Consider the following 26,623-nt stretch of genomic DNA (forward strand, 5'->3'; position numbering starts at 1 on the left):
CCCAGTGACCCTCAAATTCAACAAGTTACTATATCTGGGCCTAGACAAATTATGTAAATGTTTAACATTACAAAACTCTTATATATTGCTTTCAATAAAACATGCATTTTGTTTGAACTATAAAGGCAAACAGCTGGAAGATAAACAACATTGTATCAAACACCAACATCTTAACAAGGTTAGTTTAAAACTTATTTGTAGTAATAAAGTAAACAACTAGTTGAGCATGGTAAAACTAGTGCAATTCACACTACAAAGTACTTGTACAGGCTTTTTTCTGTCTTTTCCATGCCTAACTTTGCTATTTTATGCTACACACATAGTAGGCATGTTAATATGGCACCATACATTTCACAAAAATAGCACAAACATTTATAAAATGTATTGTTTACTAAAATATGGACTAGTTTTTCACAAACATAACTTGCAAAGACTTACAGAGCAAATTAATAGCGTGCAGGATTAGATATAGCTTTCTCTTTACATACCATGAAACAATGTAAATAATATGCTAAAAATAAAGATTTTACAGAAAATAAAATTTTTCAGTGAATTGGTTTGTCATCACACAAGACAGTTTATGTTTTCAACTCTTTCAAATTAAAGATGTAAATCACCCAGGTTTACAAGTTTAAAGCTCAAATTTGCCCCAAAATTAGTTCAGTGTTTTCTAACCGAAATCACACTTGATACAAAAACAGCAAATGAAAGCTTTTGAAATAAAAGATATCAATATTAAACTTGAAAGAACTACAGAAACTTCAGCACTGGTTTATCCACACATCACTATTAACAACAACATAGTGAGACATCTCAATCTTATATTAGACATCACTCTGTCTAACATACTGAATCAGGATTGTAATAGGCCTAACTGTAATATGCATACTTCTGCTGCCAAACACTTTACTACAAAACAACTTAATAAGTTTAAATTAAATATAAGTTAGATTATTTCAAGTTTGTAATAACTATTTTGAAATTACGAGCACTGGCTGAAGTGTCTAGATATTTTTGAACATCTAGCTACCTTCAGCAATAAATTATTACAAAAGATCTGAAGATACACACAGTTTCATACTCATTTAGTACCAGAAACCAGAACACACTGTGATCCCTTTATTAAAATACTACTATGTCCTAAGCAATTCGAAAAATTCTACACACTAAAACATAATGAGGTGCTAGTTTATGAGGCAAAAGCTATAAAGTCATTACATGAAAACTGTACACTAAAATGCACTTCACAAAGTTATTTATTAATACTAAAAAAGACCTTTTAAAAACAGCCTATTCCCCTATAAAACTACTTGCAACTCCTTAACATTTCCCACAGCTATACTTCCAAGTAGCAACACTAACTTAGCCTTTTGTTAATTACCTGATCAGGCTTCTAGTCTCTGCATAATTGTGAATTTGCTGGGCTTCACCACTGTACCTAGTAAAACACACTAGGATATAATAATAGGAATACATATCAATTTGATAGGTTTTGATGATTCATCTCCAGTGAAAAAAAAAAGTATAATCATGCAGAAAAATAGAACTGGTAAGTTTTTTAAAAGCTACATTTTTTCACTCTTACTAATAAATAACATTGTGATTCAATCATGTTTTATACACTAAAATATAATTTTTGAAAACTAGATATACCAATGATTTCAAACTTTTTTACAAAAGTACTTGCCACCTCTAAGTAAGACATTTGTCTAAATTTGGTCTTTCTTGTTATATCCTTCTTATAAATTATGCATGTTGACAGCAAGATATTTTAGGTAATATTACTTGTGTTTTTTAAGTTATTTTATAACAATTTAGTATTGTTTATTTTATTTAATGAAGGCATTTTTGTCATATACTTGTTTTAATTAAAAAGTACTAGTGCTTATTGTAGATTTAAGTATGGTCTTTCAGTTTCAATTATTATACTAATGCTGTTATTTTTCAGCAGATAGTTAGTGTTAATTTTGAGTCTTGTGATCAAAAGTGGTACAAGCATGATTTCTAATAGCATCTTAGTGTTTTTTAATAGGTATGTCTGAAAAGCCTAAGCAATGTTTCAATTAGTCTCTGTAAGTTACAAAATGGACCATGTAGCATTGGCATACATCAAAGGCTTATAAGTAATTCCCTCTATATCCACCATGAAATAACACAAACAATGTACTAAAAACTATTGTACTTTCACAGGGTCCTCAAAAGTATTCTGTTTCAAGAGTAAATAAAACCAAAATTAAGAGTAGCAAATACTTTTTTTTTGCTTTCAAAGTTCATATCTCATGCTGTGTTTCAGCCTACAGAATGCAAAAGTCTCTTCGTGATTCATGGTATATACGCATTTTGTTGATGTCATAACAGTAAAAATTTTAACATTAAGTATCCCTTATGTGATGTCTACTGACTGAGTAACAGACAGACACACTACTGTAAATTGGTGCAAATGGTTAAAACAAGTGACCTCTCCAGGTAGCCTTTGGCACTATTTTATAAAAAATAAAATGTATACAACCTTTTGCCAAATTAATTTGTCTACACAATGTTTTAAGATTTATTATTAAAGTTTGTAGGTGATCAGTAAATTAAATGAGTGAAGAACATCAGTTTTTGATAATTAATCAATTAGAGAAATAAAGACAAGTCTATAAATATGATTTTATTTTTATATAGGAACATATTACTCATTGTAAGTTTCAAAAAAACTGGAATTTTCATTTATTTATTTTGGATTTAAAAACTATTCTTAACATGTTTTAAAATAAAAATTTGTAATGGATCAAATGTTTTTCAATTCTAAAATATATCACTCAAATCATGCTATTATTTAACAGATTATTGGTTCTTGGTGGCTAAGTAATAATAGATTTGTTTTAAAGCTACAGTGAAAGCATCTTCTATGAGAATTCATATCAATAAATCAAACTGAACTGAATTATGACAGTTGTTTAACAAACTTTCTTTACCAAATTCTAAAACAGAATAAATAAATAAAGACACAGCAAAAGAAAGAAATCAAGGACTTAACACCATTATTAAAATCTCACTTGATAATTTGAAATAATTTTTGTGAAATAAGATTGTATTATAAAATTTTTAATAAGATTACAAGACATTTATTATCCATTTAAATTTTGAATTTCTTTGTAAAACGTTTTGATGCTAAAATGAACAAATATAACAACAAAATCATTTTGCAACAAATTCAATAACATTTACAATTTATTATAAAATTTCTCATTGAACACTCATTACATCAGAGTTTGTATCACAAATGATTTTTCAAAAACATTAATTTTCATATTACATATGCAAATGCCAAGGATTTTGACCTTTAACATACAAAACCACAGAAAATATTGTCAACTTTTTGCACCCCCCATGATGACTGAAAGCATGTTTAACATTATAGCTGGTATAAACAATAATATTTTACTGTCATTTCATATGATAGGTTTACTGACAGAGAGTTAATGAAATAAATCTTAAGTAATTATGACAGTGATTCCACATAATCAAGGGCTTTTTGTTTGACTTGATTTACCATCTCCTCTGATCCATACTGTTTTTCAAAGTCTAGGTATCTTTTGAAGAAGAATTTCATCTTCTTTGCTGACAGTTTTAAGGATGTTACTCTTTCAAATATGTGCCTATTAAAAAGCAAAATGAAAAGAGCAATTACGTGGAATAAATCAATATTCTGACTATTTTCTGTACACTATTTACACAAACTCTTACTAAGATAAATGTGCTGCTTTTAAATAGTAAAGGTAAAATAAAAACTGAATAACTACAAGAAAAAAGGCTTTCATTTTAGTAGACAAAAATGAAAGTACTTTTTAGGTATTTTGATGCTTAAAATTGCTTATTCAAATACTTTCTCTAAGAAAAACACCTCTTCAAAACTTCAATAGAAGATATGATAAGGTAATATCTAATATTTGGGTTCTGACTGTTAATGTGTAAACAATAAATTAAAAAGAGCATATTTATAAACTACAGCTCAGAGCTAACTTTCACAAGGTTGATATTTGTGCAGTTACAGCTACTTTTGTTTGAATATTTATAAAATTAAATAAACTGAAACAACCCATTTTTAAGTTTCTTACTGAATACAAACATAAAATTTCTCAATTTTTCTTAGATAATTGAACTTATAAACTCCTCTTTAACTTTTGTATTGATTAGACTACCTAATTTATTACATATTTATTCATCATACAAATGTATCAGAAGCTCCAAACCACAAGTTTGATTGGAAAAAAAGTTTGTTAACATAAAATTGTTTCACTAAGAATTAGTGGACATGACATTAGTATGTCATGCTTCATGTTGTTGATGCTTTACATTTTGAAATGTGAGGACTACTGTGTGTTTCATTCAGGTGAAATACATGCAGACAGTAAGTACAATTTAAAATTAAAAGTTTATGAGAAAGACATCCACATTAAAAAAAACAACCAACAACTGTATAAGCAGGAACTAAAAAATACAAGCACAACTGAAGTACAGTTAAGTCAGAGATTTAGGAAGTTGGAGCATTATTAAGCAAACACCAAAAAACCAAGAAGTGTGACATTTGTACCTATAAAGATTGTAATTTCATTGAGGCAAAAAACACCATAATCACCATTTTATGCATAAAATGTGAAATGGAAAATAAAATATTGCATCTTCAGTGCAAGAAATAATATTAATCACAAAATTATGACAACTGCTTTTATTTATAATTCTGGAAATGCCCAAATTACAGTAATCTAAATGCCTATTAGAGTAATTACTATAAAAATGTTACTGTTTGGTGAGTTTTGTTTGAGAGTAGCTTTTGCCTATCTTTTAAAAAATTAGAATACAAAAATACTACTTCATTGTGAAGTAATGTCACTTCTACTATAATGATAAATTAAATTTAATAATTTTATTGTCTGGAACTCCAAGTCATTTTATCCTAAATGTTTGCCACATGTTTATCTTTCTTTCAGGGATATTGACCATTACTTTGTATTTTCAGATTTTATCATATTGTAATGGCAAGTGAATACTATGAAACTATTAAAACTGTCAGCATTTATCAGTTTTAGTACAAGCTTTATTTTTTAGAGTTGCACATAGCTAGTCCCAAACCTAGTTACAAAAGGAAGATAGTTGCCATCAGGGCTTGTAACTTGGTTGTAAAGACTTTGCAAAATAAAAATGGAAAAGAATCACATGGCATGCCATAAAACTAGGGTATCTCCTGTAGGTAAAGTGCACTGCTATCTCACAGGATGGTGTAAAGAGTTGGAAAAGGGTACCATTAAACCAGCAAAGGTGGCTAAAGAAAAGATATGGAAAATAATCAATAGTGACATGAAATATCAGTACAATGACTGGAAAAAGCAGAGAACTAGCATATGCAGTAGAAAGGAGAATATTAAAGATTGCACGTGTTCAAGAAACAGCTGAAAGAGCTTGGAAAGAAAAGGCTTGAAAGTGAATGCCAGAAAAATGGAAGTCATGGTAAGTAGAAGAGGAAGGAAGAAAGGAAGAAAAAAAAGAGGTTAAGACCACAAATGTAAATGGGAACAAGTAAAAGACTTTAGATACTTGGGAAGTACAATCTAAACTGAAGGAAGAAATGGAAGAAACTAGCCACAGTAATCTGCAACAAAAGGTTACTAAGGGCACTGAAAAGCCAATTATAAGACAATGACCAGACCTCTGCACTTCTACAAAACCAAGACCTGGATCCTCAAGAAGAAAGAAAGAAACTTTTTGATAAGAACAGAAATGAAATGCTGAGATGGTTGTTGGGAGTGTCACTGAAAGGGAATAGAACAAACAAGAAAATTAAAGAAATGGCATGTGTCTGTGGAATAGCAAAAAAAATAAGGCAAGCAAAAACAGAAGTGGTTTGGTCATGAGAAGAGAAGAAGAAGCATTAGGGAGAACATTAGAGTAACCACCAAGAGAAGACGGAAAGATAGAAAAGTACTGAAAAGATGGGATTAAAGAAGATGTGGAAGAGAAAGGAACAGCAGAAGATCTGGCAATGAATACAGAAGATTGGAGGAGGGCAACACATGTGATGGCCAGTGATCCTTGCTGAAGAGAAATGTCAAAGAAAAACAGTTAACTTAGAAATCATGTTATGCTTATTAATTTCCACTTTGTACTTATAGGACTTAGTAAAAGTTGTGGTACAAGTTTTATTCACCTTTTGCAGTTAATCTATAAAACTTAAACAAAGAACATATATTTGATTTGGGTTGTTTTTTTTTATCTTACCGCACAGCTTCAATATCTCCTTGTTTTATCATCAAATCTATATACACTGACCACAGATCTGTACGTTTAGTGTAATTGATTAAAATGTTTTCAAACAAGGTACATCCTCGCTCTGCATCACCAAACTTGAATTCCATCTGGGCAAACTTGGAGATTACATCTACATCTGTCAAAAATTTAGATTAGTTTCAGAAATCTTTTTTAGTGACTGTTTAATATTATCTTTTTAAATACATTAGTGTTATATGCTACAAAGAATAACTTATGTTTGTTAAAAGGTTTGTAATGATAGTTGTACACTACCAAAAGTAAGTAACTGTTGTGAATAAGTTTTCAGCAATATTTTGTTTTACTTCAGCAGTAGCTCAATGTGCCTTAAGTAGTTAAAATAGACTTCAATTTTTGCTTCTTGACCTTTCCAATTTTTATGGGATCTCTAAAAAGATTAGAGTGATCACCACAAACCGTGCAATTAAATAAACATTTTTGAACTTTGTACAAAGGTAAACTTAAATTTAAGAAGAATAATATATCTACAGACACACATATACCAAAATAAATGCTGAAGATATTGCTACCATTAGTTACAACATGCCAAAAAAAAACCCAACAAAAATACACCCATAATAACTTATGCTGCTATATATCAATAACATTGTCAGTATTAATACTTGGAAAGATAAAGACTCCAAAGAGTTCTTTACATCAGAAAAATTCTGAATGAACAAATAATAGCTGGTAACGTTATTAGATAAGAAACGTACCACTCATTTGGCAGTCAAGCCATTTCATCTAGACTGTTCCTAGTATGATGCCAAATTTAAACATGTTATCCAATAAACAGCAAGATTACTGGCAAGAAGAGAAAAAACCAAGAACAGATCAATAGATAATTTGACGTTTGTGAATATAGTTAGAAGAGCATGCAGATGGTCAACATAAAGAGAGAGAGAAAGGCCTAATACATGAAATTAAATCATAAACTAATGACATCTTTTAGATGACTTATTTTTTCAAAAGTAGGAAAGACAACTAAAATTTAAATTTGGTCTAAAGGATAGCCAAATAAAACTAAAAGGAAATCACTTGATAAAACATTACAGAAATATCCCTGATATTATCACAAATAAGATTCTTGAATAACAGAACAACAAAAAACAATTAATAATAAGAAAAAAAATTCAGTACAGGAAAATATAAAATATCTGAATGAGTTACACTATGTAAATTAAACAAGAAAAACATACAGTTCTATTTGTAGTATATACATAAATGCATACAAGATTGGAAAAAGTTCAACTTCAGATACAAATAAAGTAACAACATTGTCTGGATTAAAACAGAATTTTAGGAAGATAACACCAATTAAAAGTTTGTTTAATTACCACATTTTACATAGTTTACTTTTTGCAAATGTTGTTAAGTGTACAGAAACAGTGAAATAGGTAACACCCAATGTGTGTTATATAGATACATACAGCATGCTTAAAAACAATATTAATACACAAAAAAATAAACTCAGAAATTACATTTTGTTTGTTGTTTATTATGAAAACTAAGTATTCTACAGTTTAATAAATAAAATAAAACATGACTAAGTTTTACCACATTAGCATCAGCAGCAGATGGTTATGATGTAAACAAGGCAAAATTTAGATATTCTAAGTTCTTTTAAAACTTTGTTTTAGCTGTTTTTAACTCTTACCACTTAAAAAAAGTTAATCTTTAGCTTTACAAAAATGGTAGCTTAGGATATATTTTTCGAGTTTAGTTTAAATTACCAATTTTACTGTGACATTCACAAGATACATAATTTTAAGATATTTTGTGACTTTCAAAAACTTGAAAAGACACAACATTAATTTTATGTAATTACCGTATTTTTCGCCTAATAAGCCGAATTTCTGGCCCTAAATTTTGGACCTGATTTTTGGGGGTCGGCTTATTGGCCGATCACTCCTTTCGGAAATTTCTTCTTCTTAGGAAATGTTTTTCTTTTGAAAATTACCATAGGCGGTAATTTTGTCCCATCAGCAAAGCACGTTAAGACTACAGTGAAACGTTGTTTCTGGAATTTCATTGGTTACCTAATTACAGTAAGTGGAGCCAATAACAAATGACATATTGGTTCCATCTCTGTCTCAATACGACACGTTCTGCTTTACTACAGAACGCCAATGATCACACACAACGTGCATGCTGACGCTGAAACAAGACTAAGAAATCATTTTGAAGAAACTTGTCACTTCTTAAAAATGGCTTCGGCTTATTGGGCGGTAATAAGCAAAAACCCTCATTTTCAGAGCTGAAAATTGGCCTCGGCTTATTCGGCGATTCGGCTTATTAACCGGAAAATACGGTAATATAAAAAAGCATAGCAAAGTTATCCAACCTTAACCTATTACATGTATAATATGTTTTGTATTCAACCTCATAAGTTAATACAGTAAAACCTGTCTAAGCCAGAAACTGCATAGGGCAGAAACCTGCATAAGCCAGAAATATCAAAATTATGCAGCATTATCTTAAGACTTCTCTTATAAAAAGCCCTCTATATGGCAGAAACTGCGTAATGCGAATGGAAAAACTATCACCTACCTCATCTATCAAGAAGTAGGATTAGAACCTGAGTAATATGAAAAAAATGTTTTTGATTAAATATTAATTTCTTATTTAATTAATAATTTCTTCAAATATTAATAAATTCTTGTTTAATTAATAATTTGTTTATACTTTCAAATGTTCGTTTAGTCTTTCTACCTCCATGTAGAACATCAGTTATACAGCCACTAGATAATGGAATTATACAGTGTATAAAATTGAAATACAGAAAAATGATGCTTCAGCATATTATTGCAAATATGGAGGACTGTAAGAGAGCATCTGAAATGACCATGAAATATGACATATTAGATGCAATTGCATTTTTAAGTCATTCAATCAAATGCATAAAAGATGAATGCATAATAAAGTGCTTTCAAAACTATGAATATATTCTTGATAATGGCAGAAATTGTGGAGAAGTTGTTTGTTATGATGATTCTAGTGAAATCCAAACTTTGATTGAGAAGATTGATGCAAATAATTATGTGAACATAGAAAGATTGGTGAATGTTGACAAAACTGTTTTAACAGAGACTGATGAAATTGATTTAAAATCTATAATAGAATCGCAAGATGCTAACAGTGTGAGAGATTCAGAAGATGAACAAAATGGAAAACATAGTGAAGAAATAGAAATTCCTACTTCATCAGAAGTGTTAAGTTATATCAACACTATTAAATTGTATGCAAAAATGAAGGGGAAAAATAAATTTCATGAAAAGGCCGTAGAATTAGCGTTCTTTTTTAACTGCATGAAAGAGCCCGTTAAAAACATGAAACAGCTGAAATTGGACACTTTCATCTAATAAATTTGATCAAGATTTTGTGTACTTATGGATATTTTGAATGTCTATTTTTGTTCTTATTCTAATAAATATAGCATAAACAGTAGAATAACTTTATTCACAAATGTCTTACTTCCCTTGAGTCAAGCAAGCATAATGCTATGCTAAAAAATTATATATAATTAAGGAAATGCATATTCACTGTCTAAGCCAGAAATTTTACTTGGTCCCGTGCAATTACACCTTAGACAGGTTTTACTATACTAAAAATTACAAGTAATTTACCGATTATTATTGATTTATGTCTTTGAATCTTTTTTTAAAGTCAAATGTAAGGTGTCTTTATGATTCAAAAGTAATAAAAATAGTTTTGTAAATAACAGTCCATCATTCTCCTACATCTGAAACTTCAAGAACCTCAGATAATTCACCTAGTCTAAAAAAATATTCTAATCATTATTTAGTAACTATTTAAACAAATAAACCTCAATGTGTGTGTGCATGTGTGTATGCATGTATCTGTTCCTTATACATTTCCACATCTCTTGATCAATTAGTACTAAAGTACATTTATGTATTTTTATGGCACTTTTAATGTTTACTATGATCAGAAAAAAGCTGAAGCATAATTTCCTTTGTTACAAACAAGTTTTTATTTCACACATTTAATAAATGGGTACTTCAACTAGTTATACTGATAACTCTATAGGATGAGGTGCAAAAGGCTGTACTCACGATCTCTTTTGTCTAAACTCTTTAAACTGCGTTGCATCAACTTGCGAGCTAATTCTGGACGCTCAGTTTTCATGTAGAATGTACCAAAGTTGATCCATACTTCTTTATTTTGTCGAAACCTTTTTATCATTGTGTTATAAAGTTGTTCCACTTCCTAAGGACATTTAACAAGACACAAGATACTTTTAACCACTAAATTATAACTTTTATTCACTTTATCTCTTCACAACAAAGATTACAACCTTAATTTTTATTTTTATTACAATTTTTTTACATTTCTTAATTTATTTCTTTGATGTAAAAAGAATATTTAAGTGAACCAGAAGTAAAATAAAAACCAACAACAAAAAACAACCAAAAGTTTTGTCTGTGAAACATGTTACACTTTGATGTTAGCTAAAACTGTATTCCCATGAAGAACATTTGCAAAATTTAGGGTATTAAATCCAACCTTATCTATTTTTATACTGGTTGATAACTTCTATATTATTTTATTTGGAAACTATCTAATGTTATGAAATATTCTAAGGTAATCATAAGAAAGAAAAGAATGATTTAAAACAGGGGTGGTCAACCTTTTGTTTCCTATGCACCAATTTTTTTCACTTCTAATTCAGATGCGCCACACAAACTTTAACAGCCTTTCAATCCTGAGCTGCACTTTTTGTTACAATATTTAACATCTGGTTTGTAACGTACAGTTAATCTGACCCTTAAATGTATGTTTGTTTCAATGTATCTATGTCTTCTTGTGTATTCACGTATGCATTTTAGGTTGCTGTTTCTGTATCTAAGTTTCTCTTTCTCTTCTTTCTATTATGTCTTGATATAAAGATATATACTGAATTACATAATAAATCATTGCACCAAACGTCTTCATACACAAACACACACACATCAACTTCAAACTCCTAATAAATGGACTCACACTCATATACCCTCAAACGTACATTCTTATCTCTGGGGTAAAGTGCGCCATTTGTAATCGTGCAATGAGCCACGATTGGCGCATGCGCCATAGGTTGGCCACCCCTGATTTAAAATATATTGGAACATTAGTTATTTGAAACATTATGAAAATTAATTTCCTGAACTAAAATGATTCATTCAATAATTACCTCTATTTTGTTAGAATTCATATATATGTTGATAAGATGAACAAAGATTTTCATGGGTTCATTCTGCTGCAAAGCTCTCTGAAAAACTGCCATTAATGACTCTTGTGTTCCATAGAGGTTTTCAAGATTCAAGAAACCAGACCACACATTTAGCTTCTCCTGCTCTTCTCTATGAAAGTTTTAAATATCAATATCACTTTCAAGCTTTAAGTGAGATATTTTGTAATACAGAAGTAAAATTTCAAAACTATAAAATATATTTGTAAAGAAAAACAAACGTTCACAAAAATTAATTCCAGACATCATGACCTTACTTGCTATCTCATTGTAGTGGATTGTTCACTTTACAAAAAGAAAGACAACAAAACTCACATTTTGCACCCTTTTTGAGCAGTTTTAATTTTAGCCTCTTACTTAAGGAACTGACCAAAAAATTTGACAAAATCCTTTATTTTCTTAGTAAAACACAAAAAGAATCACAGTAGAAACAAATGGAATTAGCTAAATTGTCAATGGGATTTTCAATTTTTTTTTTTTTTTTATGATTCATGTTATCAGGTACCCTACAACTAATACAATCAGAGACCTACAGTGAATTTGACGCATACAGTTTATAAAAAATGTGTTTAAAAAGCTGATATAAGACTCATTGGTTAATCTATTAATATCCAAAAGCTTGTCAGAGGACAAATGAAAAACTCTCAAAAGTTAAATGTTACATTATCTTCCTTTTGTAATAATGCCAGTAAACTGGAATTTATTTTATATCACTTTCTAAAATAATAACCTACATTTCAAACTTTTTTAAAACAGTACAAATCCATTAAATATTCTCAAGGTTAAACAAAACATATACAGATTACTTATGAAAATTAACATAATGATACATAAACAAAGTATGAAACAAATTAAAAAAATCACTTAGATATGCTTAAGCTACTAGTTAGTAAATTTAGACCTAATAGTCATAATCTCATTTTTAGTTTTAACGATATTCAAATCTAAAATAAGAATCAAATTCAAACCTAAAAGAAATTGTTTTTAAGGCACATTCTGCAACAGTCCGAGCTTTATCAATTTCTGCTTGTTGCAAATGGAAAGCCATGTATCTCAACCAAACAATGGAACTGTTTGGTGAGGATAACACGAGTCTTTCAAAATCTTCCACTGATTCTGGTTCTCTTTCTTCATTTATCAACATACGTTCTGCCTGGAAATGAATAGTTGTACAATAAAACATTTTTCAATACTGAAAACCTTATAGAATCAAAACAAGAAAACTGTTATAATTGATAATAAGAACAAAGATGAAAAGGATTTGACACAAATAAAGTATTTAACAGTTAGTACTACATATCCATGTTGTCTGGCATGGTTAACTTAATTTTAAAATATTGCCTTCCTTTGAGATACATATAAACAGAAATAAATCATTCTGCTTTTTAATGTAACAGTGATACCTGATAAAATTTATTACTTTTAATTGTACTCATGACATCCCTTTAACAAAGTTTGGTAGAGTATTTGTAACTTCACATATTGTCTATGTATAAAAAGTTACAAAAGTTCTTATTTCTGATTGGCTAACCAAATACTTTTCCACTTCAAGTTGTTGAAAAGTGTCTTATTATTAATTATTATTTTGGACCAACTCTATGTCAGTAGACAGACCACTGCCTCATTTGGTATGAAAGAGGGCTAAGGTCAAGGAAATTTAAAAAACTAGACTGCCACAGAAAATTTGCCATTCAACACATTATTGTCCCTCAACTCTGATACAATGCTCAAAGATGGACTTCTCTGTTGGAAGAAAAAATTTAATAGCTTAAACATTCCTTAGTAACACAAGGTAGTAGGGTTAATGCTTTCAATATTTGTGTTCAGGTCATGTAAATTTTATAACTTCTACATGGTTAAAGTATGAACTTCAAAATACAATCTACTAGCACAATTAAATTTGTGTTAAACTAAATTTTGTAACTGTGCATGTTCTCAAACTCAATCAACTAGTAATTATATTTTTGTGTTGACTTCATTTTGATCTTTTAATTTATGTACAAATTACCAACCTCATTCAGCTAATTAGATCATGTAACACTTGCAATACCTGCATGCCTCTTGTGAAAAGTTATCAAATTCAGTCCTCTGTGTAAGAGTTCCTGTGGCCAATATCTGGCTGAGGAAATGCCAAAAATGAGATTATCACAGAAATACTGGATATAAGATAAAGCCATGTTTGTGACATGGGAGAATACAATAGTTTGAGTAAGCAATATTGATTTAACATGGGAAAAATCCAGGGTTGGTTGATTGGTTGTGTTTTATAGCGTAAACCAACTAGGATATCTGCACCAAACATCTGGTAAAAAGTTAAAATTAAAGGAAAATTGGTAAAATTCATAAAAGGAAATTAAGGTAAAACAAAAAAAGTTTAATATTTGAATTGAAAAAAAAACAACATAAAGAGCATTAAAACCAAATTTTACATCTAGTCTACAGTGGTAAGAGAAAAACTACAGTAATATAAGTTGTAAAGGACTTTCTGTTGAACAATTGTAATTATCATAACTCATCAGCAAGACTAACAGGTAAGTTCAAAAACCACTGTTTGTCACCTGAAGTTGGCCTTTCAAGTCCTGGTTCTGAGTTATTTGATGTTATGGTCATTTTTAGAAAGTAAAGTAATAAAGTTTTAAAAGACTTGTAGCAAAATTTTAATCATAACTTGCCAGGATAACTAATAGGTAGTTCAAACAGCAGCATAAATCACCTGAAGTTGGCCTTTCCAGTCCTGGTTTCGAGTTATTTGACATATCAGCCATTTTCTAATTTCAAATCAAACTAGATGTACTTTGATTCTTAAAAGGGAATTACATTAAAAAAGTTCTAATGTATAAGTTAAAAAACTTAAATAGCATTTTAAAGATTAATGGCTTTTAAAAAACTAAAAACATTTCTAAGGTGGACAGTGTCACCATTACCAATAACACTGTCTAACGTTACGGATATACCACGGAGCAGAACATGTTTAAAATGTTGCCATCGTTAAGAGTCATAACGACGGCAAGACACAGTAAAATGTAGCTCATTGTGACATCATTGTTACACAGACAACACATTGGTGTATCAGTCCCAGTTAAAAGAAAACAATGAGTTCAAAACTGTGATCAATTAGTAGTCTAGTTAGAACAACTTCCTCTTTCTGATCCTTACGGAAGCAAGACGGCCAAAGTCCAATACAGGGTTTTATTTGGAAAAGCTTGTTTCCACATTGCTCACTCCTAGTGGACTCCCAAACTGGCACAGTGGTGATATTGCCAGAGCAGATAGATTTAGCTGTAGTGTCAGTGAGCTCATTCCCTTGAATAACAACATGGCCCAGTATCCAGAAAAATTGGATAGAAGTAGATGTTAAAAAGAGATGGGCCAGTCGGTTTTGAATATCAGCGAGAACAGGGTGTGAACCAATGTGAAGCAATTCCAGGGCCAGTAGATAACAAAGCAAATCAGTATAAATAGTGTAATTTGAATACTGCTTAGCTTCTATGTGATCCAGGGCAAGAGAAATGGCATACAGTTCAGTAGTGAACACAGAAGATGTAGAGGGGTTTCTGTGTGCAACCACCGAACCACAACAAACCATGGCAGAGCCCACACAATCACCTGATTTCGAACCATCTGTATAAATAGGAATGGAAGGGTGGTTTGAAAAATGTTCAGCATATAGAAGACAGTATTTCCAATCAGGAGTGTCTACTTTTCTCAGATGACTTAAAGATAGGTCACATTTGGGAACTGTAAGAAGCAATAGTAAAATGGGCTAACCAGTGGATAGAGCAATATTATCCAAGGACATACCCAATTCATCCAACTGTGCCAAAAGGAGCAATGGCAGATTGTCTGTTCTGAAAAAGTATGGCCCACTGAGGAAAGAAAACAACCTCAGGTGGGATGTTTTGGTAAGGAATGAAGTTTAGAAGCATACAGAAAAAAACAGTTGCAAATGATGAAGGTGCAAAGAAGGTTCATGAGACTTTGTGTATAAGCTCTGAACTGGGGAAGTGTGAAAAGCCTCAGTGCAGAGCCAAAGTTCTTGATGATGAATGGGGTCCAGCATTTTTAAGGCCGAAGTCCTGGCAAAGTCATAGACCAGTGATCCATAGTCTAGTTTCAATCTAATATGAGCACTATATATCTTTAGCATAGAACATTGATCCCTTCCCCAAGTCGTGAAAGAGAGAACACAGAGGATATTCAGTGCTCTTGTACATTTGGCCCATACCTGCTTGATGTAAGGTATAAAGGTCAGCTTACGGTCAAAGATCAGTCCCAAGAACTTTGTCTCAGGGACCACAGGCAGCATAACTTCACCTATACAGAGTTCAGGATCAGTGTGAATACCCCGTTGGCAGCAAAAGTGCATGAAAACGGTTTTAGGGAGAGAGAAGTTAAAGCTGTTTGCTGTGGTCCACATAGTAAATGATTGAGGGCAGTCTGTAGCTGCTACTCAATTTACCTCATGTTCAACGACTGACATGAAATGTGAGAGTCATCACATAGAGGCCGTTTGCAACAGTGAGAGGGAGTTGTTCAGTTATGGCATTAATATTTAAACTGAAAAGTGTGACACTCAAAACATAGCCTTGAGGAACTCCAATTTCCTGCAGAAAAGAGTGAGAAAATGTCAAACCCACACGAACTTGGCCTGTTCATTAAAAAATTGTTAATAAAAATGGGCAAATAGCCACGTAACCCATACATACGACGGTCTCGCAAAATGCCATACCTCCATGTTATATCATAAGCCTTCTCAATGTCAAAGAATACTGATACAAGATGTTGTATTTTGAGAAAGGTTTTTCTGATTGATGTTTCAAGTCAAATCAGGTGGTCCATGGTGAAGCACTGTTACTGGAATCCACACTGGGTGGATAAGAAGAGGTTGTTTAATTTGAGGAACCAAATAAGATGAGCATTAACCATTCTCTCTAAGGTCCTAGAGATAGCTCATCAAAACAATTGGATGGTAGTTTGAAGGAATCTTGGGCTTAGAGAAAGGTAGAACAATAGCCTGGTGTCAGACATCAGGAAACACATTCTTCTGCTAGATTCAGTGAAAAACAATCAGCTCAAAAGGAAAGAGGTCATCATTCTGTTCGAGTACTGGCAGTGCTTTAGGTATCAGCGATTTCCTGGCCATCAGAGAGCAAGATCAAGAGGAGGACAGAATTATATTGCCCAGTGACCTTTCTAATCCTGCCCCATATGACTTTGGAACTGGTGGTAGAAGATATGCTGGTTGTGAACTTAATCCAAGATTCCTTTTGGCTTTGACATCTTATGCATCGAGCTGGAAAGTGATGCAATGCAAGAGTATGGGATATATATGAAAAGTATCCCAGGCCTGTTTTTGAGCCTTCCATGTGGCAGACAGGATTCCACCATGGACGAGGATATCATGGAAAACGTGTCTTATTTTAGGAATACAATGATGGACTGTTTGTATAATACAGTCAGTTACTCCCATCATGCAGTCGTCTACTGATGACTTACAGATGATGGCAGGATTACGTTCTGCAAGAGCAGTGAAAGAGGCCCAGTTTGCTTGATCCAGCTTCCAGTGGGGCACACAGATCAGGTGGCATCAACCTCAGCCAGTCTCTCTCAAAATTATAGGAAAATTATCACTGCCTTGTGGATTATTGTCAACCCTCCATGAAAAGTGGGAGAATAGTGAAGGAGAGCAAATTGAAAGATTAGTAGCAGTAAAGGACTAGGTGCATGAAAATAAGTACAAGAACTGCTGTTGGTGAGAGAAAGGTTGTGATCAGTGAGCAAACGCTCTACAGAGCAACCCATCCCATCAATATCAGCACTTTCTCAGAGGTGATGATGTCCATTAAAGTCCCCTGGGATTAAAAAGGGAGACAGCAAATGTTCAATTAGAGCATCAAGGTTTGTATGATCATAGGTCTCTCCAGGCAACAGGTAGAGAAAACGATCAGTGATAATACGATTCAAGGAAACAAGGATGGTTACAGTCTTCAAGGGTGTGTTGACTGGCAAAGACAGGATGGGCACATGCTGATCAACAAACAGAACCACCCCTCCACATACTCATCCATCACACAGCCTGTCATTTCTGTACAAAATCTGCTGAAAGGTGACTGTATCAGCAGGTTTCAGAAATGTTTCCTGTAAGGAAGGACATACAGAATGGTAGGAAGCAGTCAGTGCTTTGATGTCATCCAGATTAGAACCCAAACCTCGACAGTTCCATTGTATCAAGGTGGCCATTTTTATTTATATGTAGGCAAAATGGGTGGAGAGCCCTTCTGTTTATGACCATGTCTTTTTTCTTAACTGTCTTTATTTGAGGGAGGTCTATCAATTTCCATGGATCCTGCCCTGGGTCGATTGGGCAGATCTTTGCTGCTGGAAGAGGATTTCAGTGACTGACAACATGAACGAATGATAATTTTGCATCTTGGGGTGGAAGAAGAAGATGTTTCTGAGGAAATGCCTGTACCCAGAACCACAGGAAGTGGATCTTGGGATTGTTGAAATGTAAGCAAGAGACAGAGATGGATGTTGAAGTTGATTCATCAACGTTTTTAACCATGGAGATCAAAAGACTTTTCATTTGTTTTGAAAACAATTATTTTGGAAGCACAGAGAGATCTGTCTGCACTCCCACTGTAATAGTGGAATGAAATGCAGCATCATACATCTGAGATGAAGTGGTGGACAGTAACTTTCGAGCCTCAGGATAAGTACTGTTATGAATTATTTTTAAATGCTGCATCTCTTTTTCTTCCAACCATTTAGGGCAAGAACAAAAGTAGGACTGGTGTGAGCCATCACAATTGATGCGATTAGGGTCCATTTCACATTCACTGGCATCATGGTCCTTGCCACTACAATGAGCACACATCAAAAAACCATGACATGACGTCTTTGAATGACCAAACCGCTGACACTAGAAACATGAGAGAGGGTTTGGAATGTATGGCTATAGCCTGCAATTAAGATAACCTGCCCTTGTTAGTGGCAGGTGGACACGGTGATGTAAATGTCAGAAGGAGGATATTGGTTGGCATCGTAATTCCATCTTTGGGAGTGGAGATACACTTTACTGTAGAAACCCCTTGGGTGGAGAAACCAGCGAGAAGCTTGAACTCAGGGATGTTCTTCAAATCCCTCTCAACAATACCTCCTCGTGATGATTTCAAAGTAGCATGAGATGTAACCTCAATAGGTATATCCCTAATTGTCTTTGAATGCAAGAGGAGTTCACTGTGTTGAGATGTGGATGTTTCCACCAATATGTCACCAGATCGAAGCTTCTTTACTGACTATGGAGAGCCAGCAAGTCCCTCTCGTCTCTTCTGAATGAAAGAGGAAGGCATTTGCCCAAAAGGTTTGTCTGAAAGAAAATGAAGTATAAGAAAATGAGGTATGAGAGGCGTTACAGATGTTGAAAATTGCTGCTCAGAATCTTTAAGACTTGGTCGACTACCTTTGGACTGTTTTTTCACTATTTTATTTAGTTTTTTATTTGGAGGATCCATAATAAAAAAGAAATATTTTGGTGCCCACTGACCCCCACCAACCATGGAGCCCCACAAGGGGATGCACTACAATGCCAAACAAGGACACTGAAGCAACGCCAGGTTTTCTTGAGCACTATATTCAAACACCAGCATCAGATGCAATGTCCACAATACTTGTTGAGAACATCTAACACTAGTACTTGGTTGATCCTATCCCAAGTGGACCAGTCGGATAACCAAAGGGGGCCACCCCAAAGCCGCCCGTCAATAGGAATTCAAGGCCAAAGTGTTGTGTTAGAGTTGGACCCCTCACCCACCAGGATCCTCTCCTCCTCTTCACGAGTCACCACGCACTGCAAACACGTGGGCGGATGTTTAGGTCCCAGATGAGGTAAACTGAGAAAACAAAACCTTTCTTGGGAGGTCCCCTCACAACGTACAAGAATCCACACGGAGGGGTTTAGATTTAACGGTTATTATGCTTGTTTATGACTTTATGCTGACTTCGTGATAAAAGTTTGCGAAGAGGCATATTATGTTTGTCATATATAATATTTGAGCATTTGTCTGTGTGTGGATGAATATTTGTGATGATGTGTTAGAGAATAAAATATCAGAAATCACAGCTCTGAAACTAAGGACATTTATCTGAAGTCTCTGTGCCAGGCCAGTGATTTTATACATGAACAGTACAATAGTACTGTCATTTTTCAACATAAAAAACTTATTTTTTTCCATATGACAGTTTTAATTAACAACCATTAATATACATATACGTACACATATGTGTGCTATGAATATTTCAAATAAATTGGCAAAAGAAAATTACACAAAGCAATAACAGAAGACAAATGGTAGATTTTTCGGAGAAAGATGGTGTGAAATGGTATCCTAGCCCAAGTTGACCAGCTGATTGACCCAAGGGGGGCCACCCCAAGGCCATCCATCTACAGGAATTCAAGGCCAAAGTGGTGTCTCAAGGTTGGACCTCTTAACCACCAGAATCGTTTCCTCCTCTTCATGGGTCACCACACACGGCAAACACATGGGTGGATGTTTAGATCCCACAGGAGGTAAACTGAAAGAACAGAACCCTCCCTGGGTGGTACCCTCACCATGTACAGGAATCCACACTAAGGGGATCCAGGATTCAATCATGCTCACAAAAATTGCAAAAGATGGATTACCACAATGGTAAATGAAATATCTCCTGTGAAGTTGTGTTAAAGAGAAACTGCTTTAAGAAATCTTATCACAGTTCTGATTATCTAATCCTATTTTTAGTTAATTTTTGTGGCAAATGAACTATCTCCAGTGAAGCTGTGTTTCTACTAAAACATAGTACCAAATTAAAGTTTTTAGAAACACTGAAATATCATCCATTCTTAAACTTCAAGCTGATGGAACACACAACTTCAAATACAGTTCAATCTACATCACAGACTGCCTAAAATTCCCTTAAAGTAACAAACTATTAAATTTGTATTAAAGTCAAAGTTGTAAATTTTAAACAACTAGTTGGAGATGTTTTAATAATGTTCATTTTTATTTCTAGTAGATTCTAATGGTAAATTAGATGAAATGTTAACATTTCACAAACTATCATATTGTTATACTTTTAGAATTTCAAGCTCAACATAACTAGGTAATAAAGGATTAATTTACACATTTCCATGATTTTGCTCCTCCAAACGGTGCCAGGAATGATGACATTGAGAACAAATAATTATCATCAATAAACAATGCATCACAAAAGAATAAAAATTCAAATCAGCTAAAACTGAACCATATGCTGTTTCTATCAATTTATGCTTTTAGCATTTTATAATAGTATATTAAAAAAGTTTATATTCAACACATTGTATTCTGTATTACATTCATATGTAAAATCTCAAGCAAGCTCTAAGCCAATGAACAGAAAAACTCAGACCAACAGCACATAAAACAGAATAGCCAAAATCACTTGCTCTGGAGGAAAGGCTTTGAATTCATCACACTGAAAATTGTTGCTAAAAAGATACTTTACTTTTCAAAGGTAGCTTGAAAACAATCGGAGATCACAAATACCTTAAAAAGTTCTTCTTCTTCATTTTGTTCCTCTTCCTGTTTCTGTTTTTTTGTTTTCCTTCTTCTTACTTCTTTTTTCTCTTCCTTCTCATCACTGTCACTACTAAAAATGTCAGCACTTTTTGCAATTAGAGAAGAGAGGTTAATAGGACCTTCTGTATCCCAGACAAAACCTTCAGATACTTGTAGTCTTTGCACTGGACCATTTTCTGGGCAATCTCCATGCGTCTCATCTTGTGTTGTTCTTACTTGATCTGGGACTACCGTTTTTACAAACTGTTTAATAGAGAATAATATACATACATAAATTCAAAATAAACAGTAACATAATACACAGAATTTTACTGACTGCATAGAGAAACATGTTTGATAGAAAAACTCAGGTTACAGTAATAATATTGCATAAAGAAGAGAACAACAATTACAGCTTATTAATTCTATGGTGCCTGGATATGTGCAACCTAATCTGGAAGTAAAATATAATATTGAATTTTAAAAGACAGAAAATAAATCCAATCTTTCTTTCACATTTTTAAGTACTTTAGAGTAGAAATTTATTTAGTAAAAAATGACTAATTATTTAATTTTATCCATAACAAAATGTAAAAAACCACAAATTTTGATCCTGAGTTTATTTCAGCAAACTTCAAAAGCTCCAAATGAAAACATTTTTGTTTTTTGTGAGCTTCCTGAGTTTTACCAAGCATAATAAGAACTTTCATAGATCCTGGAAGGAAATTTATAATAGTTTTCAACACAATGGTTTGATGTAATTACCTACACTTCAGCTATGAAAAGTCACAGACCAGTGATCTAAACATTAAGATAACACTTTTTCACACTTTTCACCTATATAAGCCAATATGTCTTCCAGTTAAGTGAAGATTCTCAAAGATATTGAAACTTAGAAAATGGCCATAAACTCAAATAACTCAAAACCAGGACTGGAAAGGCCAACTTCAGGTGACTAATGCTGCTGTTCAAACTACCGGGTAGTCATCCTGGTGAGTTATTATTAAAATTTTGCTGTAAGTCTTTTAAAATTTCTTTCACTTTACTTTTTGAAAATGGCCATAATGGCAAATAACTCAGAACCAGGACTGGAAAGACCAACTTCAGGTGACTGACAGTGGTTTTTGTACTTACCTCTTAGTCTTCCTGGTGAGTTATGATAATTACAGTTATGCTACAGAAAGTCCTTTATAACTTGTATTACTGTAGTTTTTCTGTTAATGCTGTAAACTAGATGTAAACATAGGTTTTGATTGTTTTTTTTTACTTTGTTTTATTTTACCTTAACTTCCTTTTATAAATTTCCTAATTTTACTTTAATTTTAACTTTTTACTGGATATTTGGCACAGACAGCCGAGCTGCTTTGTGCCATAAAACACTAAATCAACCAACCAACCAACCAGATATTGAAACAACATGATAAAAATACAGCTTAGTAAGATAATGTTAAAAGAAAGGAGCTATTTTTGCAATAATTACAGTGGTACAGCTTGTTTTGTCATTTACTAACTGCTTGAATAAGTAAATGAAATCACTGAAAAGAAAATACATACAAACACACACACACACATTTTAAAACTTATTATATATATGAAACATTTGGATTCATAACCTTTAAAAAGTTGTCTTCTTTACAATTATTATAGAAAAAATTACTACTTTTTCAATTTCACAGCAATGATTGCAAACAGATTGAAACTGTAGGTGGTGTTTTTAAAATCAAAACAAAGATAAAATTTAAAGTTTCACAAAACAAAGACTTAATTGAAAAATTTTCAAGAATGTATTCAACAAATAAGGAATTTTTAATTGTTTCTTGAAAAGGATACATCGCAATGAAATTTTTCATGTAGAAGCTAGATAATATCTGGAAAGTTAGTCTCAAGTTGCAACCTGTTTCATCCACTAGTTTTGTTTATAATTCAATAAAACAAACCATACAAAAGGTGCAGCAAATCAACACTACCAGACACTTTAGAGTTAAATATTCTAAATCCTGTTTTCACAAGCAAATGAATTTAATATTAAAACATCCAACACAAACATATTAATTTTGGTTAATTTAACCTTTTCCTGACAGGTTACAGGTCAAAGCTATTTGCTGACTTGCATTAAAAATTTTATTGAACTACTATTTGATAAATTTAGGTCAATAAGTATGGAATCAAATTGTAGATTATAATCCAAACTTTAATATTATATACCAATTATGTTCTTAATTTAAAACTAAATATTTAAATAACACATCTAAATATAGATTTTAGTGAGTTACGTGGTGTGTTGAATGCAGCACTGTTTATAATTAGATGTTTGTGATATCAAAATACTAAGTTTCCAGTTTTGTACAAACTAGGAAATCAAATTACTAATATTGACAAGCTATAACATAAAAAAAACCTCATATCCTTTTATTCTGCTGAAATATAGCTCATGTACTGACTCAAACACAGTGGCCTCCTTCAACTCTTTCCATTTTTGAGAATAGTCCCTCATATACTCTTGCTTCAATATATGATGTGAATAAACAATCAATAACTTAGAATATCCTCAAAGTGGTTTTCTCCACCATTTTAATCTTTTGAAAGGCTACAATGTTCTTTCCATCCAAGATTTCAATGATGTAGGCTGTGCATTTATTCTGCTCAAACTTTCATATTTTTTAAAATTTAAATACTTCTTAATTACTAAACTTAATAAATTATAGTAAAATTAGATGGTATCAGTGTAGTTATTTATCATTTCTGGTTATTCAACTGCATATATAAAACCTAAAAAAAATTATTTTGCTTTATATCATGCATGTGTGAAATTTTTAAAAGGCTTAGCCCGGTAGCAACTGAGTACAAAAGTCATAGCAAGAAGAGATAATTGTTTGCTTTACTTCTTTATTTATTGTTCTACATTAAAGAAAAAAGTTTAATAATTTATTTCTTAATAATAATAATAATTGAAATGTAACTGAATATTACAAAATACTAGTCAACTAAAAAACAGCCAAGACAGTTTTATATTACTGGATATGCAACATGACTGCACGTGCACTGCCTCAATGTAAGTCATGTAATGTTAGTTATGATGTTTGTGAGGTTGCTCAGGTGACAGACCACAGAGTTAGAGTATAGAAAATAAGATAAAATATAAAGTTTTACTGAAAATAAATGTTTGAAATGCATTCAGGAAGTTTTAGAAACTATGCAAACAATACTTGAGATTTTGGGGGTGAAAAATAGTTGTTTTTTTTCAGTCGTAACATAAAATCACTGCACTCAGACTAGTAACGGAACAGACTCATTATTTTCGCCAAGAAATCTTTAGTAAAAATATTAAATAAAAAAATATGATTTTTTTGTATACAAAATGCTTGTAGTTTTTACTAAAAGTATCAAATTTTATGAAGATACACATGCTATATCAAAAGTTACAGCACGAATACTTAACATGTAGACACGCTTTTGTGTATAATATTGAGCCCATTGCAAAAGGTTTAAAGTAAGCTGCATCTCAACACTTTTTTAGACTGTAAGGATACCATTGATATCCCTTGTTTTCCTTCTGATAGTAGGAATATTTAAAGAACACGTATAGAACTTATGACAAACTTACTTAATACTCAAGTAGTATATAACTTTGGCTTAACTCTCGTTAATGTGTTACATTTAAAATTTAATTAAATGCCTTTTGTTATCAGTGTATGTGAATGAAATTAATATTGTACCATGTAGATTATACCAAGCCCATAACAAAAGGGTTAGTGGACATACAAACTACTATTGACAATTATATTCACCTTAATTCAACCTTCAAATATTACAATTATTAATATAAACATTCTTGTTCAAAAACAGTGGTAACAGTTCAACCTACACTTATAAATATCTCACAGATGGAAATAAAATTAAAAATTTAGTTAAGACAAAATGACATTTAATTTTAAAAAACAAAAATTATTATTATTAAGGAGCGATTTCAACAGCCTGAAGCCTCTACTCGAATTGCATTGCTAGTTTTTGTTTAGGATGATTTTATTTAATAGACGTGCTTATAGACATTATATCACAACATGTTTGCCTTCTGATGAGCTTTAACAGGAATATAATATATTTGTGATTGTTTAAGTATTTTTCGAGAAACTTGCAATTACTTGTGTTATAACTAGCACACATTATTGTCCCAGCAATGCCTAGGCGGTCAGTCAGCTCGGTACTCACTGTGAGGTTCGCGCGTTCGACTTAAATACATTGTACAGTTCAGCCATACTTTCATTCTGTTCTATCTTCGTTCGTTGTACGTTAGAGTTTTTCAATAAAGACTGTATTTTAGCCTGTTTAGTCATCTGGGAAACAGATTCCAATTATGACAAGCAAGCATCTCAAACTTTCCGATATTAAACAGTTCTGCAAGCCAGTTACTAGTACTACAAGTGACAATGCAAATACAGATAATCCAACAACCTCAAGCAGAGGAATAGAAACTTCCCATACAGAGGAAATACCATGTTCATCAGAGGACGAGTCTGAAAATACTTGTGCAACTATTGCACATCATGAACCACCAGATTGTTGTGAAACAACTTTGTGCAGTAATGAAAAATCTGACACTCCACAGATACAGTGTGGAAAGCCATATCATCCAGATGCACAACTAATACCACAATAGAGAGCAAAATCTCAAAATATCAACTTCCAGGGCAAGTGATTTGATGAGTTCCCATGGCTACACTTCGACAATCAGACTCAAAAAGTCATATGCTTTCATTGTGCCAAGGCAGAAAATAGAGGCATTTTTACAGGGAAATTGGAGAAACCAGTGGAGCATACCTTCCTATCCAATGGTTTTGCAACTGGGAAAAGGCAAAACAGAAATTCAACGAACACCAATCCTCCGTTAAGCAGAGATTCGCTATATCTCCAGAAGGTGCAACTTGATGCAACTCCAGTGACTGTCCAGCTACATGATGGAAAAAGCAGCAGCAGGAAGAATGCAAAAGAAGTCTAGCCAAAATATTCAGAAGTTTACGTTTCTTACTGCGTCAAGGTTTAGCATTACGTGGACATACTGATACGGAGGGGAACTTCCTGCAGTTAATGAAGCTCCTGGAAGAGGAAGATCCTGAGTTGATGGACTACTTGTCAAAGAAAATCACATTCACATCACCCCAGGCTCAGAATGAAATAATGGAGATGTTCAGCCATTAAATACTGAGGAGCATAGCACACGAAGTGCAGCAAAGTAAAATCTTTGCATTAATGGATGATGGCACTCAAGATGTTACAGGTGCCGAACAGGAAGCAATATGGGTACGATACGTAGATGAGAACCTTGACGTCCATGAGACATTTCTTGGTTTGTACAGTGTTTCCAATACAACTGGTGAAACAATATCCTCGACTACACTTGATGTACTGACTAGACTCAATTTACCACTGTTAGGATTAAGAGCACAAACTTATGATAGAGCTGCTAACATGAATGGTGCATAGATTGGAT

At 32.6% G+C, this 26,623-nt stretch overlaps 1 protein-coding gene across 6 annotated transcripts in view; it reads right to left on the reverse strand.

Moving 5' to 3' along the window:
- Positions 1-2,638: 2,638 nt before the first annotated feature.
- The window catches only part of Rrp5 (Ribosomal RNA Processing 5), a 116,658-nt gene continuing 92,673 nt past the window's right edge, over positions 2,639-26,623 (reverse strand). For 4 of the 6 annotated variants that reach the window (XM_076489862.1, XM_076489859.1, XM_076489860.1 and 1 more), the window contains 6 exons: positions 21,124-21,399; positions 12,529-12,713; positions 11,504-11,672; positions 10,386-10,539; positions 6,262-6,427; positions 2,639-3,644 (listed from right to left, as the gene is read on the reverse strand). In XM_076489862.1, the coding sequence (XP_076345977.1) occupies positions 3,488-3,644; positions 6,262-6,427; positions 10,386-10,539; positions 11,504-11,672; positions 12,529-12,713; positions 21,124-21,399 (1,107 nt within the window). In that variant the 3' untranslated portion in view covers positions 2,639-3,487. The remainder of the gene's footprint in view (positions 3,645-6,261; positions 6,428-10,385; positions 10,540-11,503; positions 11,673-12,528; positions 12,714-21,123; positions 21,400-26,623) is intronic. The other 2 variants (XM_076489863.1, XM_076489864.1) reach the window with 1 other exon arrangement.

The sequence above is a fragment of the Tachypleus tridentatus genome, chromosome 2, assembly GCF_004210375.1.
Source record: "Tachypleus tridentatus isolate NWPU-2018 chromosome 2, ASM421037v1, whole genome shotgun sequence".
Lineage (NCBI taxonomy): Eukaryota > Metazoa > Arthropoda > Merostomata > Xiphosura > Limulidae > Tachypleus > Tachypleus tridentatus.